Source organism: Aspergillus lentulus (assembly GCF_001445615.1).
Source record: "Aspergillus lentulus DNA, contig: Alt16, strain: IFM 54703, whole genome shotgun sequence".
Classification (NCBI taxonomy): domain Eukaryota; kingdom Fungi; phylum Ascomycota; class Eurotiomycetes; order Eurotiales; family Aspergillaceae; genus Aspergillus; species Aspergillus lentulus.
In genome coordinates, this window is record NW_028322113.1 from 2,607,057 (window position 1) to 2,623,596 (window position 16,540).

Here is a 16,540-nt window from a genome sequence, read left to right on the forward strand (position 1 = left end):
CAATCGCACGCAATTCAACAGTCTTTGAATAGATACATAGCATGGAGTTGGCGGAGTCTTTGTGTGTGGGAGGTTAATTGTTTGAATGATCTCAGGGATGACTTCTTCTTGACATTATGACTTGGAGAACGACTAGGCCGGCAAGGAATCAAAGACTGGCATTCTAAATAGCAAAAAGCCAACATTAAACAATATCTCTGGTATATCATCCTCTGAAAGTGGCAAAAACTATGTACTAGAAGCATGGGCCAACCCTTCTCAGCGACCTTCTTTCGCCGCTGTATCACCATCCGACTAATGCCTCCACCATGTCAACTTTTGGTGCCTTACGCAGGTTGGAGTGACCGCGATGTCACTCTGGAAGTGATCGTTGAAGATAATTCGCACAATCTGTCCCCTTTCTCCCTCTATAATGAAAAGACGTAAATCGTGAGCTCGTAACCGCCAGCCAAATCGTCTTGTCGAAAACCAAGGCAAGGACAAAGGTGTCCATGACTCGTGAGGATTGTGAGGGATGTTGAAAGTCCAAGGCACTAATCCTGCAGAGTCTTCGGTTTCGAGTGTTACTGCACGAAGACGGTATGCTACTTTTACAAGCTCTTGCCGCCCTGCTGGGACTTTGCACGTTCCCGTTCACGCTTAGCATAGATCTCCGCAGTGAAAGGACTACAATGCCACGGTTAGTTTCCATTACATCTTCTCTTCCCGCGAGGACACTTGGAAATATAGGACCCAAGCAAGGCCAGAGGGCCTGGAAGAGAATCGGGTGACTTACTCCTCCCACTGGAGAGCGATCCAGTATACAATAAAGACCTCCGCAGTGAGTAAGAGACCGGCGACCTTGCCAAAGTAGAGAGCCACACCCAAGAAGTTCAGGGTGCTGCCCCAGTACATGGGGGAACCGGTAACGTTGAAGGGGAAACCGGTGACGGGAGCATCCATGAGGATGCCGAAGTAGTCTCCAAGGTAGGTTCCGGTGACGCCAAGGGCATACATGCTAGACAGAACGAGGATAGATCCGATGCCGAACAGGACAGAGCCTAAAATCGGTTGGTGCACTGGGGCGTAGTAAGGCTGATCCTGGAGGGCCAGTTGATACACATGGTCGCGAGCGAGGCCCAGGGTAAAGATGATGAATCCGAGAAAGTAGCATCCGTAGTAGGGGCTACCGAATATACGAGTCAAGTAGTGCTTTCGGTACTCTACAAGAAGAAAAAGGAATCGAGTTTGCGACAATAAGCAAGTATTCCTAGATTCGAGCCTAAGGGAACGGGAGGTTTAAACCAACCAGTACGGGCAACGATGCTACAAGCGACGCGTAAGTTAGCCCATGAGCGCTCAGACTGAAAAAGGAGCCGAGAGACAGGCAATTTCAGCACAGGACTTACTTCCAGAACAGTGGATTGAACAGGATGAAGAGAGCACATCCTACAATGCTGGTCAGTCGGGAAATCACATGCGTAGGACTGGTAACAATTAACAGAGAATTGTACCTTGGAAAGACTTCTGAGAGAAATCGATATAATCTACAAGATGGGCCATGATGGAGGAGCACTAGAAGACTCAAAATCGGTCACGAATGGGACAAAGTAATTCGAGCTCGCGAACTGGGTATGGTTATGTGGGAAGGGTTGTCGAGGAACATGAAGAAAAGAACAACAGTACATCAAAGTAAACCTCAGGCACAGGTGGGAGCACCCCGTAACAGGTAAGGTAAACACATGACATGACGTCTGTTTTAGAGCTTCCTGGGTCACATGATCTGATCAGTATCGACTCAGTCGACTTGATATAAACATTATTTTATTTTGACTTGTCCAGTGACGCAAATGTATAACGAATCTACCTTGGGTAAATTTGCTTCAGCTCAATAAGCAATTGACTGGCGAAAGGTGTGAGCGTCTATCCTTTCCAGCCAACTCTCAGATCCCATGAGTAAACACTCCCCACGTTTGGTGGACCTCGAAGCTCCTACTCCTCACCGCCGTCTATCTGTCTGTCTCCGTATCTATCACTTACCTCTTCTCAGCCCGCAGGTACCTTCCCATCGTTCTGATGTTTGTTTTGTTGTTGCTGTTATTACCTTAACAAGTACTAATAATAGCTTGATAGTCCTTTCGATTTCTGCACTACTTCCGATCATGCTACCCTTCCTCTCACTCATCCCTTCTGCCTTCCTTTACTGAGCGTCATGGGACGACCCTCGCTTTTTAGATCATACCACCTGGGAGAATGGCCCTAAATCGTCGCGACATTATTCTCTTTAGCACTGGTGGCTTTATTGCATGGGGTTTGGTTGTTCGCTGGCTTCCAATTTTGCGATACCTGGGATATGCCCTCGTATTGGGTGCTCTGCTCTCGTGTACCGCGTTGCTGACGGCGGTGTTTCTCACGATTCGGCCCTTAGATAGCGCAAAACCTCCTAGACCTAGCAGCCTTCCTCTCGCATTTCTCCTCCCGAAGCACTGGCCCAGAGAAGTGGAAGGTATTCGCGCGCGCTCGACATACCGCGCAGATTCCCTCTACCCGCAGTCGTTCATTGTATCGGAGAGTATTGATGAGCTCTTGTCTCTGGTGACACGGGACTTTATCGCATCTTGGTATCAGCATATAAGCCCGAATCCGGCTTTTGTTAATGAAGTGGATAGAGTCATTCGAGCGGCTATCGGAAATCTATGTAATCGATTGCTTGCAGAGGATCTAATCTCGCTGGTCGTGTCGCGTATCTTTCCGATCCTGACCGCTCATCTGAAGGAATTCGACGTTGCAGAGAAATCTGTGCGCGGACGGAATCTGACGCGAAATGTGACCGAATCTGAGGAGCTGGACCTCGCCATCGCTAAAAAGTATCGTGATGGTCGTCTTCATCCCGCCGCGGCGCTCTCTGTGTCCGAGCAGAAAGTAGTGGAGCAGGAGTATCTACGGAAGATCACATTGGGGTTACTACCAAAGCTGTTTCCTGAGCATGTCTTGAACAGCCGTATCGTAACCGTTCTGATCCGTGAGATATTAGCTTGCGCTGTTCTCTTTCCTCTAGTGTCGGTCCTATCGGACCCAGATACATGGAATCAATTGGTTGAAGCTTACGGAAGAACAACTATCCAAGATCGCAAAACAGTTCAGAAGATACGGGCGGCTCTTGACGAACATGCTTCGCCTGCCCCGAAGACCAAACGTGGTCACCCGTTTCCCAAACTCGCACCGAACGATTCAGAAAGGGCCTTTGAGCGGTTTGTCCGAGCCATTCGGCGTTGTAACAATTTATCCGATGCCAGGCGTTTCAGAGCGCTGGTCGCAAGTCAACTGAAACGGGAATCTATGGTGGAAGGTCAGGATCCGGTCTACCTCCGGCGCCTGGAAACTGGCAAAAGAGTTTTGGACCAAAAAGTTGCTAAGCTATCAGCCCCGGGGGGAAACAATACGCCGTATGCAAACGCTGTTGAATCTCATTTTCGTCGCAATAGCTCTTCGAGTAAACCCGAGGCGTCCTTGGTCGATGTGATGCATGATGCATCCGGTCTCTCCTACTTCATGGAGTTTATGGATCGGCAGAAGCTCATGTCACTTGTACAATTCTGGATCGTCGTTGACGGCTTCCGCAACCCGCTTGAAGATGATTTTGGTGATGAGACATCGCCGAGCTCCTCAACCTGGACCACAGCGGATCGGAATGATATGGCTCTCATTAGTGAAACCTACCTGGCCAAGCCTGAACTCAAAGTCAGTGAAGAAGCACGTCGAGCTGTCAAGGCTTTTCTAAATGCAGGCAAACGGGCTACACCAGAACAGTACCGTAAAGCACGGACGGTCATTCTAAGCACCCAGTCCGCGGTCCTGGAAGAGTTACAAGCTGTGTACTACCCCAAATTCAAACAATCCGACCTGTACTACAAATACCTCGCATCAGATGAAGTTTCCGTTGCCGGATCTCGTGCGTCGCCTGCGCCAGTCGAGTCGCCCGCCAGACGGCCTCTGCCTCCCTTAATGGCTCGTACCGCCTCGCACCCTGGGCAAAAGCCGAAGGATCTGCGGAGGGCTGTGGCGTCCTCTAGCGACGTCCGGAGTATGGGCAAACTCTTTGATGATGAGGAGGAGACGAGACGGTCCATTGATTCCGAGCGGTCAGCGCCATTGTTCGATGATGACTACGATACAGACCCTCTCGCAGCTTCTACACACAGTCTCGGCACCGACTCTCAAAGTGGCTTCAATGATGCTACCCAAAAGCAGGCAATCAAGTCAATGGAGGCTGCTTTGAATGACATCATCACGAATGACCCCGGAAATGCAAATTTAGGAGATGTGAAGTATATTGATTCTGGATCGGCCGGATCGTTTAGCGTTGATCGAGGTCTCAAATCTCCGCGCAGTACAGGAGACTTGGGACGACTGGACAATCGAACGGATGACAATAAAGCCAAACCAAACATCGCTTCGCTTGGGCTTGTTGACCAGTCATCTCGAATTGGCGTTTTCGATGATGAACTCTTTCCGGATCAGCAAAAGTTTCTGGAGGATGAATATGACGAACCTCCCGAGACAGATGACAAGGACCCTGCGGACGAAGTTCAAGAGGCCGCTCCAGGAGATCTCGGTCTGACCGAGGCAATCGAGGCGCTTACAGCTGACATTGAGAAGCTCGCTGCTCAAGAGGCCGTGATAGATGCTCTGACCCGGAAAGCCGACCTCACGAACAATACTGCCGAGTTAAGGATCTTGCGAAAGTCTAAGGCTAGCATTCAGCGTGAGATTCACCGCAAAGAGATGCAGCGACAACAATATATCATTCAGGAAAGTGACAATAGCTTATACGGCCGCTCGACCGTCCGAATCCAGTCCATTGTAGTGGGCAAAGAGGAAGACGGCCGAGAGTATGCGATGTGTATGTCTATTCTTCCAGTATCCTTCTTTGCCCTTTATTTGCTATGGTAACTAACTCGAAATCTTTCAGACGTGATTGAAGTGCAAAGAAACGCCGGCGAGCAGATGCCAGCTGCATCCTGGGCCGTTGCTCGCAGGTATAGTGAGTTTCATGAGCTGCATCAAAGGCTACGGATGAGCTACCCATCTGTTCGTCATTTGGAGTTTCCTCGACGTCGCATGGTAATGAAGCTTCAAAAAGAGTTTCTGCAGAAGCGTCGGTTGGCATTGGAGGCTTACCTACGGAACTTGTTGCTGCTTCCCGAGGTGTGCCGGAGCCGGGACTTGCGAGCTTTCCTGTCACAGCGAGCCATCATCCCTCGCGACGAGACGCCACGCGACGGGGAGACCAAGGATCTAGTGACCCGTATCTACAACTCGGTCGCTGACGGGATGGATGATTTCCTCGGCAATTTCGGTGTACTGGACCAACTATCAGCGGCCGGTCAGAATCTCATATCTGCGGCTACGAATCATCAAAACAGTCTTGTGTCCAATTCAGGGCTAGCTACCGAGGATGCAGTCACGGCAGCCGAAGCCGAAGCCGAATTAAACGCATTTGAAGATCGCGAGCTGGAGCCATTCATCAAGCCTATTTGTGATCTGTTCCTGGAAGCATTTGAGCTGAATAAAGGCAACAATTGGCTGCGTGGGCGCGCAGTCGTGGTTGTGCTCCATCAACTGCTGGGTGGGACGATCGAACGCAAGGTCCGTGAAGGCGCTCGGTCTTTGGTTCAGGACGAATCCCTTCTCCGCTATCTTAGCATGGCCAAGGAGACTATGTGGCCTGGAGGTGTCTTGCGCCAGAACAAGGTCCGCACGGCATCCGAGCGACTCAAGAGCCGGACGGAAGCTAGCCTGGTGCTGGCGACTTTGATCCCCGATGTGGCAGGCAACGTCGTCGGGCGAGCCAATGCTCAAGGAGCAGCTCGCAGGATCTTTGCTACGCTAAACAACCAGCGCTTGAACTCGCATTTGATATTTAGCATTCTAGACGAAGTGGTGTTGGTATTGTTTGGCGGCGCGAAGTGATTTTTCTTTCTTCCACTCTATATCTCTCCCTTTCTCCCCTTTGCCCATGTATCGTACATATGAGACACTTCATGATGAGATCACTTTCTCCAACGACAGCAGACGAACAGAGCCATGACCCACGCATCGCATACTACTTTCTAATGAAATGATGAGAATTTTCTTGTGGATATTTTTAGTCAGTCACCAGCTGAGGAAATCAGACAAAACTCGCAACATGCGATATCGCTTCAGCCCTAGATAATTATCCTCCCTCCGAGTAATGACTAATGAGCTCTTCACCGCCAAGTTCCTTCTCAGTCTTGAGTGATCGAAAGACCCACAAAATGTCGTTCTCTTTTGGCAGAGCCTACAGGCAGATCAAGATTTGGTGTTTCTGAAGCACATTTCGAAGTGGAACTTCAGTACCCCGACGCTGCCCATCAAGGTTTTGAATGCTGATCCGAGATCTCCCAAGCTTCCAATTGATATCTAGTGTGAGCGACTCGGTTTAGAATGTCTTCATTAATGGTTAATAAATGAGTGAATAAGCTCCTGGTTTGATACATGATTCATGTTGCAGAGACATGATACGAAGTTTCACTTCCAGCGATCAGGTCGGACCGGCCACAGACGCATACACCCACATACACCGAGACACACCAGCATTCGCTAGGAAGCGGTGGGGTAGTGACATGCAAATGGTGAAGAAAAGAAAAGACGAGATTCGAGCACAGCAGATCCATAATATCGTGTTACAAAGCAGATTCAAACACCAGCCATCTTTGCTTCTACATCTTGAGCCCGCCCATGAAACTACATGCAGGGAAGCGAGACGTGAGACAGAGGTGCTTTGGCCCTTGGCGAATGGATAAAAGAAGCCATTGAAAGAAAAGAAGAGAGGGGAAGATAACCAGACCTGGCCATTATGATGGGTAGGATGCATAAGGTATCTATGCCTCGTCCTTCTTCTTCTTGGACTTCTTGCTGGGTGCTGCGGGTGGGCCGTTCTTGGTCTGATGGACGATGAGGCGTGTCCAGCACTCCTCCTTGTCCCACTCGAAGCCAGCAAGGTAGGGCTTATCCAGTTCATCATCGGCCTAAAGGGAACGGTCAGTAGTGAACTGGCATGAAGGGCGACGGAAAAGCGAGCAGAGAGGCGTGCCTTCTTCTTGAATTGCTTGTAGATTGCGTCCAGCGCATCTTTGACTGTGACCCCCTTGAGGTTACGAGCAGTGACAGACAGACCCAATGGCCATACCAGGTCAATCTTCTTGACCGGCGGGGTCACCAGGTACATCTTGAGAACGTCCTTGTCCTCGATGGTGTTTGGAGACGTGTTGAGCTTCCTGTACCGCATGCATGAGCTTGACTTGACCCGAAACTCCGTTACCGCGATGGTGGAGTCAGGCTTACCATCCAGTCTTTTGCGTCTCGATGGGCAATGACAACTCAATCTTTTGTGCCTCTACGCTCGAGAGTATAAGCTTACTGCAGACACTCATTGGTGCAAGCAAAGGGCAGCTAAATTGGATACTTCAAGTAACACATTGGAATAGAGACTTACCAAGATCCTTGATGTTCCAGACACCTTCTGATTGGGATGTAGTGCGCTTGTGAGTCTTCTTTTCTGCCTTATCTGGGGCCTTTTCGTCCTTGGGTGATATTGACAAGCCGGCGATGGCAGAGTCGACCTTGGTGAGTTCGGCAGACATGGTTGCAACTGATGGTGCTGGAGGATTAGAGAAGCAAAGAGACGAATATATTGGAACAGAGAATGGTTCTAAGAGAGAGCCGACCCTCCTGGATTAGCTTCTCGCCCAGATGACAACGGTATATAGACTGCAAGGATATTGCAGTGACGATGAAAGGACAGTTGATGGAGGGGAAGAGAGGGATGGACAGCTGATAGGACGAGAAAGGGGAGAAATGCAGGAACGAAGAAAGCTTACCAGATTGTTGGTCAATTTGATGATGGTTACGGATGGAATCCAAAGAGAATCAATGGATGGAAAGGGAGAGAAGGGGAAGAAGAGGAAGAGAGAAGGGGAGGGGAGGAAAAGGATGGGTAGATGGGCGAGAGGGGGAAGAGGCAGGTGACCTTGAGTCCTTGAGGGGAGCTGAGTGGTTCTACCAAAGGAGGAATGAGGAGATCGAATCATGGATACCTTATGAGCGCTGCATCATAGGATGTGCTGGTCGATGGCTTGTACCTCCGCTGTATCTTTCACACGGAATGGCCTGTACGACTCTACCAGGAAGATACTTACCGGACTTCGGTACGTAGCTATCTTAGGTACATCTACATCCTCTGATCGTCAATAGTTTGTACAGTAGTAAGTATCCACATCCTCTAGTCGTTGAGCATTAATTGAGGGTGAAGATGAGGAAGAAGATGATGATGATGATGGTGGACCCACTGTTTGGAAACCAAACATACCATGCGTGCATTTTGAGTTGAGTCAATGACCTTCTGAAGCCGGAGCGGGGTCGAAGCCTCTAGATCGAGGCTACTTGCCTACGGAGGGAGCTAGCTATCAAGGGGACAGGACAATCCTTCTGCTTCCAGAAAGGTATCGCATGATGAGTGACAAATGTTGGTTGGTCGATTGCATTCTGGCTATTACTGCGATATGATTTCATCATCTCCGTAAGGCACCAGACCAGTTTACTTTGAGATATACATTATAGACCTGGCTAAGGAGGAAAGGGGAAATTATGGAACAAGGATCATATGGACGTGAGAGCTACCTATGTATAGATGCATATGCATCTAGTGTCTTTAGTCCGTGTTGCGTACCTATCCATCCATCAGTCCATCATTAATTTTGATATTCCAATATCTAGATAAATGAACCACTTTCTTCTGGAGAAAGTCGTGGATTTCGATACCTCTCTACTCAATGATACATGGCCTGCAACTCCTCATTATTATGATCAGTATGATAGCTTCCCCGGGAGAACCGGATCACACGCGAGCCTGACGTTTCTAAGAGCTCTGGTGGGCGGGATCCACTAACTACTCATACGTTGACTGTTAACTCTAAGGCTGCACCCCGCATTCCCGCGCTCCACTTGGCGTATGAGTATGACCTTAGGTACCCAAAGTCCTCCGTTGTCCCACCTCCCTCCAGGTCCTCGATCGTCAGTAGTTATTATGCAGCGAGAAAAGTCATTGGATGAACATCGAGCTATGCTTTGTAGAAGAGCTGTATTTGCCAAATAATTGCAAGTAGCTAGCTAAGCAGATGTTGAGTCTTGACGACACCACTCAGAAATAGGCTTAGACTGAGGATCCCGAGGGAACGAATGATCAATTGCCAATCGAAGGCTCATCCGGGGACAGAATGACCTCACGTGCGGCAGCCGAAGCTCGAATCCACCACTCATCAGCCACGGCAATGTCTCCTTACCTCGTATGAGAGTTGCATGTTTCCATGGGTCGATAGTCCCATTCCGATTTGAACATCAATGGCTCCTGAGGGTCAGGTATTTGGGGTAGCCATAACCAAAAGTGGGCAAAGATAACCAGTACTCACGTGATGATCTACAGCCAGTTCTCCTGATCAGTCATCTTTGTTATTGTCTGATAATACCTCTCGTACCTCTAATGGAACTAATAAGCACATCATGTCAGCTAACACTTCTCCACTAACCCTTAGGAAAGCCACCTACGGAGTACTACGACCATCGTTAGTGACTTTACCATAGTGTTGAGGGTGGGTCTCGATTTTGAGTGTGGCCAAGGGTGGTGTGATACCTTCGATATGCAATGTACACGTCCGACTTTGGTAGAAGATGGAACCTTCTAAGACCTGATGTTTCAGATATTCTCTTACCTCCTCTCTAATAATGATATTGCGGTGGCAATGGAATTCACATTATAGACTTTTGCGAAATTTCTTTTCAAAACATATGCTTGCCTAAGGTACCTCAGGTACTGATCAACTTTCAAGGTACAGGAGCTCAGTAATAACTCAAGTGGCTATGCTCACAAGGGGCGGGGTTCGTAGTAGTCTCTTCCCATTATCAGACCACTCAAACTGCAGGAGACGAGGCCCAGTGCTGGGAATTATCGACGTCTTCTTACGGTCTGCTTTCTTTCTCTCGGGCTGAAAAGTCCAAAAGATCAATTTCCGACCATAATTTACAGCGATGTCCATCATCTGAATTTGATGTTTCTTCAAATCGGTGTTTGAGTGGGCCAACAGCAAAGGATGTACAACAATGCTCGCCTGAATCTACCTTCAAAGCACCAGCAGAGAATGCAGGGGCTCTCTCTCGCACCACATGCTTTTCAGCCGGAGCAATGCTTTGAGAAAGCCGTAACATACCACAGAAAAAGAAAGGAGGAGAGGGTCAACTGAAGCGCATTCGGCGATTACCTGCTTCAAACCGCAACTCTGCCGTCTCGTCGACTCCACAATGTGAAATTGCTTTCTTACACTATCTGAAACGACCTGTCATCGAGTCACCCTTTGAGACGACGGCACCCCTCTGCTGGATACAGTATGTCATTGCTCAGACCAGTCTGCCTTCTAGAGAGTTTCTAACTTCCAACTTCTAACGCTACTTGGGTCTCTCACTTAGTACCGAGTCTACCGACCGACCATCTAGTTGGAGGAGCCAAGAATGTGGGGAACTCTAGAGGGAGCTTGTGGCTCTTCCCCGCAAAATCGGCCGCCCGATGCCGCCATCATCGAACTATGTCTTCCGTTGGAGCTATAATCCACAGTTGATCCATCGAAAGCGAATTGTATCCATCCTTCCATTAGCCTGCGCTCCCCTTCCTATGACCGTGTGCGAGTCATTGCTTTTGCCAGACTTACTCAGACGGAAAGAGGAAACAGAGTGAGCATTTTTGCACTCGGGATATTACGCACAAGTCCCATTCATATGCTCCCCTTCGGCCCGGACAGCGCCCTCATCTGGGGAGCTCGACATCGCAGCGACGACCTATTCAGGCTCACACAATCTGGGAAGTTGGAAGAATAATCCGTAAAGGATAGTTGCGAAACGCAGCCTTCTGGTTGGTTTCAACTAACTGGAGGCAGGCATCGACTTGCACCTGTTGTTACAATCGTAGTCCCTCTCTTAACAAACGCGACACTACAAACAACCTTCATCAGGTCAAAGGGGTATTGGTTGCTCGAAAAATTATCATAGTAATATTCTAAGTAGCGTGGCTTCCTTTCTTCTTCATTGTAGATTTTTACGCCTGTACCCTCTTTCGACAACGGAAGACTCCGATCTTGCCGCAAGTTGATCTACTCTCCTCAGTCATTCCGCGATAGTAGAAAAAGAAATTCCATCCCAGAAGAAAAAGCAATGAAGAATCGCTCATATGATACATGGGGAAAGGCACGAATAAAACAGAGAGAAAAAGAACATTCAGAGAATTCAGGCCCCAGGTTGAAACACCAAAGACTGCCCACCAGAGCCCGTCATCATACATCAAGGGCTCATGGTTGGCCGTATACTCATGATAAAGCCAGGCCTGGCTGTCCCCTCCTAGATTATCACCATCGAACAGGCCAGTTTTGTCTCCCCTCTACCTCTTCCGGGTACCAGGTCTTGGCTTCACCTCCTCTGGCGCTACTGGATGGAGCATCACCTTGTTGGGAAGTTGTTGCGTGTTCGCTGAATATCCTTTACTCCAATCATAGCTGACGGCATATGCAAAGATGTTGCCATTGCGGTTGAAGGCGGTGCTGGAGATCGTGCCTCCCACAGACGGGTATCCCTTCAAACGATGCTTGGCATCCTTGTCCCAGAAATGGAAGGTACCGTCACTGCCTGCGGTGCTGAAGGTGCCGTGGACCGGATGGAAGGAAATGGCATTCACCGAGTAAATATTGTTGATATCTCGTTGGTTTGGAGGAGTTTCGCGATGACACTTGAAGCTGAAGTTGGAACTAGAGTCCTTGTCCTCAACATATTGAATGGCGCAACGTCCTTCGATACTACCGACAGCGAAACCAGTGGCATCCGTAAAGCAGCTGACTACCCGCGTCTGCCACTTGAGTGGTGACTGCATGGTCTTATAGAACTTGGTGGGATTGTCAAGATTGATGATGTTAATGTATCGGTCTGCCGTTCCCACCACTAGCAGCTTGTTCTTGACATCCATGGTGTAGACGCGCTCCTGGCACTCCACCGTCGCAATAGGGGTGGATTGCCGCAGGTCCCAGTATTTGACGGTCTTGTCCCATGAACCAGTCACAAGAAGAGAAGAGTTTCCAGCCGGGTTGGGAATCATATGACAGCACCGGATAGGAGCATCGTGGGCAGCGACTTGAACTGGAGTAGTAGCGTTGGCTGCGAGGTCCAGCATGCGTGCAGCTTTGTCGGCGCCAGCTCCGACAACTTTCGTTCCATCCTAGCCAAAACCACAAAGATTAGCAGGTCAAACAGAAAACACATGACGAGAAGTAAAATCTTTACCGGTGACCAGCAACAATTTAAGACTGGAGCTTCATGCTCGAAAAGAGCTTTCCCTTCACTCTGACCCTGTTCGTTGATCTCGTAGATGCGGACCTTCTTGTCCCACGAAGCTACCGCGAGATGTTCGCTTGCGGGAGAAAACCGAAGATCAGAGATGCCATCTTCGGGCGGCGAGTTGAGCGGTACATCTTTGGAGATATCGCCTGTGGTGTTTGTTTGACCAGCTGTAGTCGACGTAGCGCCGACGTTCCCGAAGAGCGACATTCGAACGGGAGAGCCTTTTCTCTTCTGTTTCCTTCGGTCGTGGCTTTGCGCGATATGTGGTGAACAACGAATGAACCCAGACTATGAGGCACACGAATGATAAACAATGAAAGTGGTTTGGATTTCCGGTGCAACAAGTTCCTGGTATAATTAAACAGACAACCAGGGCCGGACTGGGAGGAAAAACAGCGTATGAGACAAGTCTTGACGCGGTGTAAACGAATCAAGTGCAAGTACCTTCAGCTTGGGACCTGAGCCTTAAGGCACTGATGAGAGGCAGGCAAAATCCTCAGGCACCACACATACCGCCTTCCTAAAAGACAAAAACACCCCAAGTTCGAGAAAGGCAGTCAAAAGTCGTTTACCAAACAGTTAGCAAAACGATATCTTTTCTGACGGGATAATAGGGGACCACGATAGGGCAAGTCGGTACTACTCTGCAGACAGCGATTTTATATAATCCCAAGGACAGTCGCGGCAGGTAGATGCATGGAAGACTGTCCTCCGTCTGAACGCATACTGCCTAAACATCTGATGCCTACGGAGTACTCACTACAAACGCCAGTACTTGATGCCCATAAGATCAAGGTGAAGTCAGTAATCTGCTTGGCGAAGGGTATCGTCAATAAATCTTAGTAATTGTCATTTCTCCTACATCGTATCTCATGCCAGTCGGTCATCTCCAAAACACCACGAGGGAAACCAAACCCAAACCACTCCAGCCACCACAATGACTTTCGATATCATGTAAGACTGTCATTGGAGGCTTTTCAGGCCTCTTCGGGAGTAAAAAATCTCAGGATTCATTGGATAATGAATGAGAGCTCACGATGTTGGGATCGTGACCTGGGCCATGCCATCGACAACCTTCTCAACCGCTTCATCGTTCTTCCCCTCCGTAGTAGTATCAGTCGCCTCTGCACCTCCCTTAGCGGAAGCCTCAACATTAGTTCCGGCTGCCTGTGCCGCTTTCTTTTCCTTCTTCTTCAATTTGCTTGCTTTGTTGGCTGCCTTCTTTGCAGCAGCCTTGGCAGCTTCATCCTCCTTCTTCTGTCTGTCTGCCTGAGATCCGCCGAACAGCTCACGCCATTCATCGGCCTTCTTCGGGTCGATGCGAGAGAAGAGATACTTGGCCTTACCAATCTTGTGGCCTCCCTTCAGCGCCACTGGTTTCCAGCCATCTTTGAGTTCATCGAGAGATGGGATGACTCCAAATGGCGCGTTCAGCTGCTCGAGAATAGACCTGGAGGTAGCAGGAAGGTAAGGAGCAAAGACACTGGAGAGAAGGTGGATCAAGTTGATGACGGTACCAACAACCGCGGCAGCCCGGTCAGGTTCGTTGGCAATGAGGGCGTTGTCAAGTCGATTGGCCTGGATGAGACCGTTTCCAGCCTCCGCGAGCCTCATCGCTGTGTTAATACCTGCGCGAAGATGCACGCCTTCCATCTCTTCAATGTACTGTCGCAGGAGGCTTGTGATCTCGTCCAAGTTCGGCTGAAAGCTTTCGGGAACGGTGAAGTCAGGAATAGTGGAGTTATAAGACGCTGCAATCAGCTTGACGACACGGTTAACCAGGTTACCCAATTTGGCCAACAATTCGCTGTTATTGCATTCGACGAACGGCCGCCATTCAAATTGGGTGTCGCCAGTCTCCGGACGATTCTTCAAAAGGTAGTACCGCCACACATCTGGGGGCACGCCAGTCTGCCTGGCGTTGTTTCCGAAGACGCCGACTCCTCTAGACTTGCTAAACTTGCCTCCCTCGTAGTTCAGATACTCAGTGGTACTGAGATGGTGCAGCATGGTCCACGTATCCTTGGTTCCGAGCTCGCACCCAGGGAAAATCACACTGTGAAAGGGCACATTATCCTTGCCAAGGAACTGATACAGTTCAACCTCCTCCGGATTGCGCCACCACTTCTCCCAGTCTTCAGTGTAGTTGGCCGTAATCGACGGATAGCCGATGCAGGCCTCGAACCACACGTAGAGAACTTTATTCTCGAATCCAGGGAGGGGAACTGGAACACCCCATTTGAGATCTCTGGTGATGCCACGGTCCTTTAAGCCTTCTTTCAACCATGCCTTGGTGATGTCCCTAGAATTTTTGGGCCAGTTGCCTTTCTCCATGGCGGGGAGGACCCATTTCTCAATCTCAGGCTGCAGCTTGTCAAGAAGAAGGTGAATATGTTTCGTGGAGCGGCGCACGGGCGTAGCTCCATCGAGCTTACAGCGAGGTTTGATGAGATCAAAAGGATCGAGAAGGTGGCCGCACTTGTCGCACTGATCTCCTCGAGCATCTTCGTAGTGGCACCGCGGGCACTCTCCCTCGACATAGCGGTCCGCTAAAAAAGACCCGTGCGCCTCGCAGAATGGCTGTTCCGCGGTCTTCTCCGTCAGGTATCCATTATCGTAAAGCCTCTTGAAGATTGCCTGCGAGATTTCTGTGTGCTGCTGGGTGGGAGTGCGGCCGAAATGGTCGAAACCGATTTCGAACCACTCGTACACCTCCTGATGGATCTTGTTGTATTTGGCACAGAGTTCCTCCGGCGTCACCTTCTCCTCCAAGGCCTTCGTCTCAGTTGCAGTGCCGTACTCATCTGTTCCACAGATATAGAGAGTCTGTCGCCCGCAAGCTTTGTGATATCTGGACAAATCCTAGGTGAGCCTCAAGTAGCGGAACAAAGAGCGGCGGACAAGACACACCTAGCGAAGACGTCGGCACTGAGGACTGAACCTACAATGTTGCCCAAGTGAGGTACATTATTGACATAAGGCAGAGCACTTGTGATGAGAATGTTGCGCTCGCCCTTCTTGGGCAAAATCTTGGTTTCTGAAGCCATGGTTGTTGGTTACAGAATGGCGGGGTTGCGGAGGGGCAGAAAATGTTTCAAGGTGCGGATGATTCATCGTTCGGAGCCGGATGGTTCTAATCTGGCTATCTATCTAGGCTTTTTGTGTACGCCGTAAAGGGAACATCAACAAGCGTCAACTTCCGACCCATTCTGTCCCGATTGGTGCTCAGAAACCGAGATCTTACTGTCTCTTCGACGCTATCTTTCTCTATTTCTTCTTTGCCTCCGACCTGTGCCTGGTTTCGCTTATTGCTCTACCCGCAGTCTCATCCCGGTGTTCGATTCGCCATGGAAAGAAATATACTTGACAGCCTTCTCGACCTGGAAGAGGAATTCTACCGAGAGGGATATAGTTTGGGTGCAACTGATGGTGCCCAGGCTGGTTACACTGAAGGAAGCGTATTTGCCGTTGAAAAAGGCTTCGAAAAGTTTGTTGAGTTGGGAAGACTATATGGCAAAGCACTCGTCTGGGCCCAGAGACTCGCAGATTCTGACTCCTCCCGCAATTCGTCACAGGAGAGTGATAGAACAGATACCCGCAAGTCTCAACCATATAATGAGGATGATCTTCTCTTAGAACCATTCGTATGCAAGGAGATGCTGCCTCTTCCCGCCAGTTCACGGCTGGCCAAAAACCTCGAGATTCTACTCGAATTAGTTGATCCAGCTTCGTTGCCTATGGAGAACACGGAAGAAGCTGTCACCGATGTTGATGAGCGTCTTAAGGGCGCTACAATCAAGGCTAAACTTATCCAGCGAGCGCTTGGAGAACGGGAGGATGCTTCAGACATCCATCCTGACGTCAAGGATGCCCAGATAGCCGGTGATGGAACAGGGAGCATTGAGGACATTAGCTCACTGAACATTCGCCATTAGGTCACATCATTTTTCTCATGCAAGGATTCATTATTCTTCTCATGTTGCAGGGCTGTGGTGGTCTCTTCCCCAGCAGCACTATGGAGTACGGTCTCCTAATCGGACTTTCTCCGACCAGATGGCAGCCAACCCCGGCAATCTACTTGGCTCTCGGTCTTCTTCCTGGAATGCGA

General features: G+C 49.5%; 6 protein-coding genes across 6 annotated transcripts; 2 read left to right on the forward strand and 4 right to left on the reverse strand.

The window, feature by feature from the left end:
- Window positions 1–590: 590 nt before the first annotated feature.
- ALT_8326 (bifunctional phosphatidyl-N-methylethanolamine N-methyltransferase/phosphatidyl-N-dimethylethanolamine N-methyltransferase) lies at window positions 591–1,542 on the reverse strand (the record flags this gene model as incomplete). Its single annotated transcript, XM_089600400.1, has 4 exons — window positions 591–666; window positions 776–1,165; window positions 1,389–1,428; window positions 1,494–1,542. 4 exons carry the CDS (start codon window positions 1,540–1,542, stop codon window positions 591–593), a joined length of 555 nt encoding a protein of 184 aa, XP_089455293.1.
- Window positions 1,543–2,232: 690 nt separating this feature from the next.
- rgsC (putative intermediate filament protein (Mdm1)) lies at window positions 2,233–5,952 on the forward strand (the record flags this gene model as incomplete). Its single annotated transcript, XM_033560703.2, has 2 exons — window positions 2,233–4,882; window positions 4,952–5,952. The coding sequence occupies 2 exons, from the start codon at window positions 2,233–2,235 to the stop codon at window positions 5,950–5,952; spliced, it is 3,651 nt and encodes a 1,216-aa protein (XP_033416594.1).
- Window positions 5,953–6,884: 932 nt separating this feature from the next.
- ALT_8328 (uncharacterized protein) lies at window positions 6,885–7,646 on the reverse strand (the record flags this gene model as incomplete). Its single annotated transcript, XM_089600401.1, has 4 exons — window positions 6,885–7,031; window positions 7,193–7,280; window positions 7,348–7,399; window positions 7,499–7,646. The coding sequence occupies 4 exons, from the start codon at window positions 7,644–7,646 to the stop codon at window positions 6,885–6,887; spliced, it is 435 nt and encodes a 144-aa protein (XP_089455294.1).
- Window positions 7,647–11,482: 3,836 nt separating this feature from the next.
- On the reverse strand, window positions 11,483–12,639 carry sonA (putative nuclear pore complex protein (SonA); the record flags this gene model as incomplete). The annotated part of the gene is made up of 2 exons (XM_033560701.1): window positions 11,483–12,310; window positions 12,376–12,639. 2 exons carry the CDS (start codon window positions 12,637–12,639, stop codon window positions 11,483–11,485), a joined length of 1,092 nt encoding a protein of 363 aa, XP_033416592.1.
- An 825-nt stretch (window positions 12,640–13,464) lies between these two features.
- Window positions 13,465–15,479, reverse strand: ALT_8330 (methionine--tRNA ligase MES1; the record flags this gene model as incomplete). Its single annotated transcript, XM_033560700.1, has 2 exons — window positions 13,465–15,283; window positions 15,343–15,479. 2 exons carry the CDS (start codon window positions 15,477–15,479, stop codon window positions 13,465–13,467), a joined length of 1,956 nt encoding a protein of 651 aa, XP_033416591.1.
- Window positions 15,480–15,779: 300 nt separating this feature from the next.
- ALT_8331 (Yae1 family protein) lies at window positions 15,780–16,367 on the forward strand (the record flags this gene model as incomplete). The annotated part of the gene is made up of 1 exon (XM_033560699.1): window positions 15,780–16,367. One exon carries the CDS (start codon window positions 15,780–15,782, stop codon window positions 16,365–16,367), a length of 588 nt encoding a protein of 195 aa, XP_033416590.1.
- Window positions 16,368–16,540: the final 173 nt, after the last annotated feature.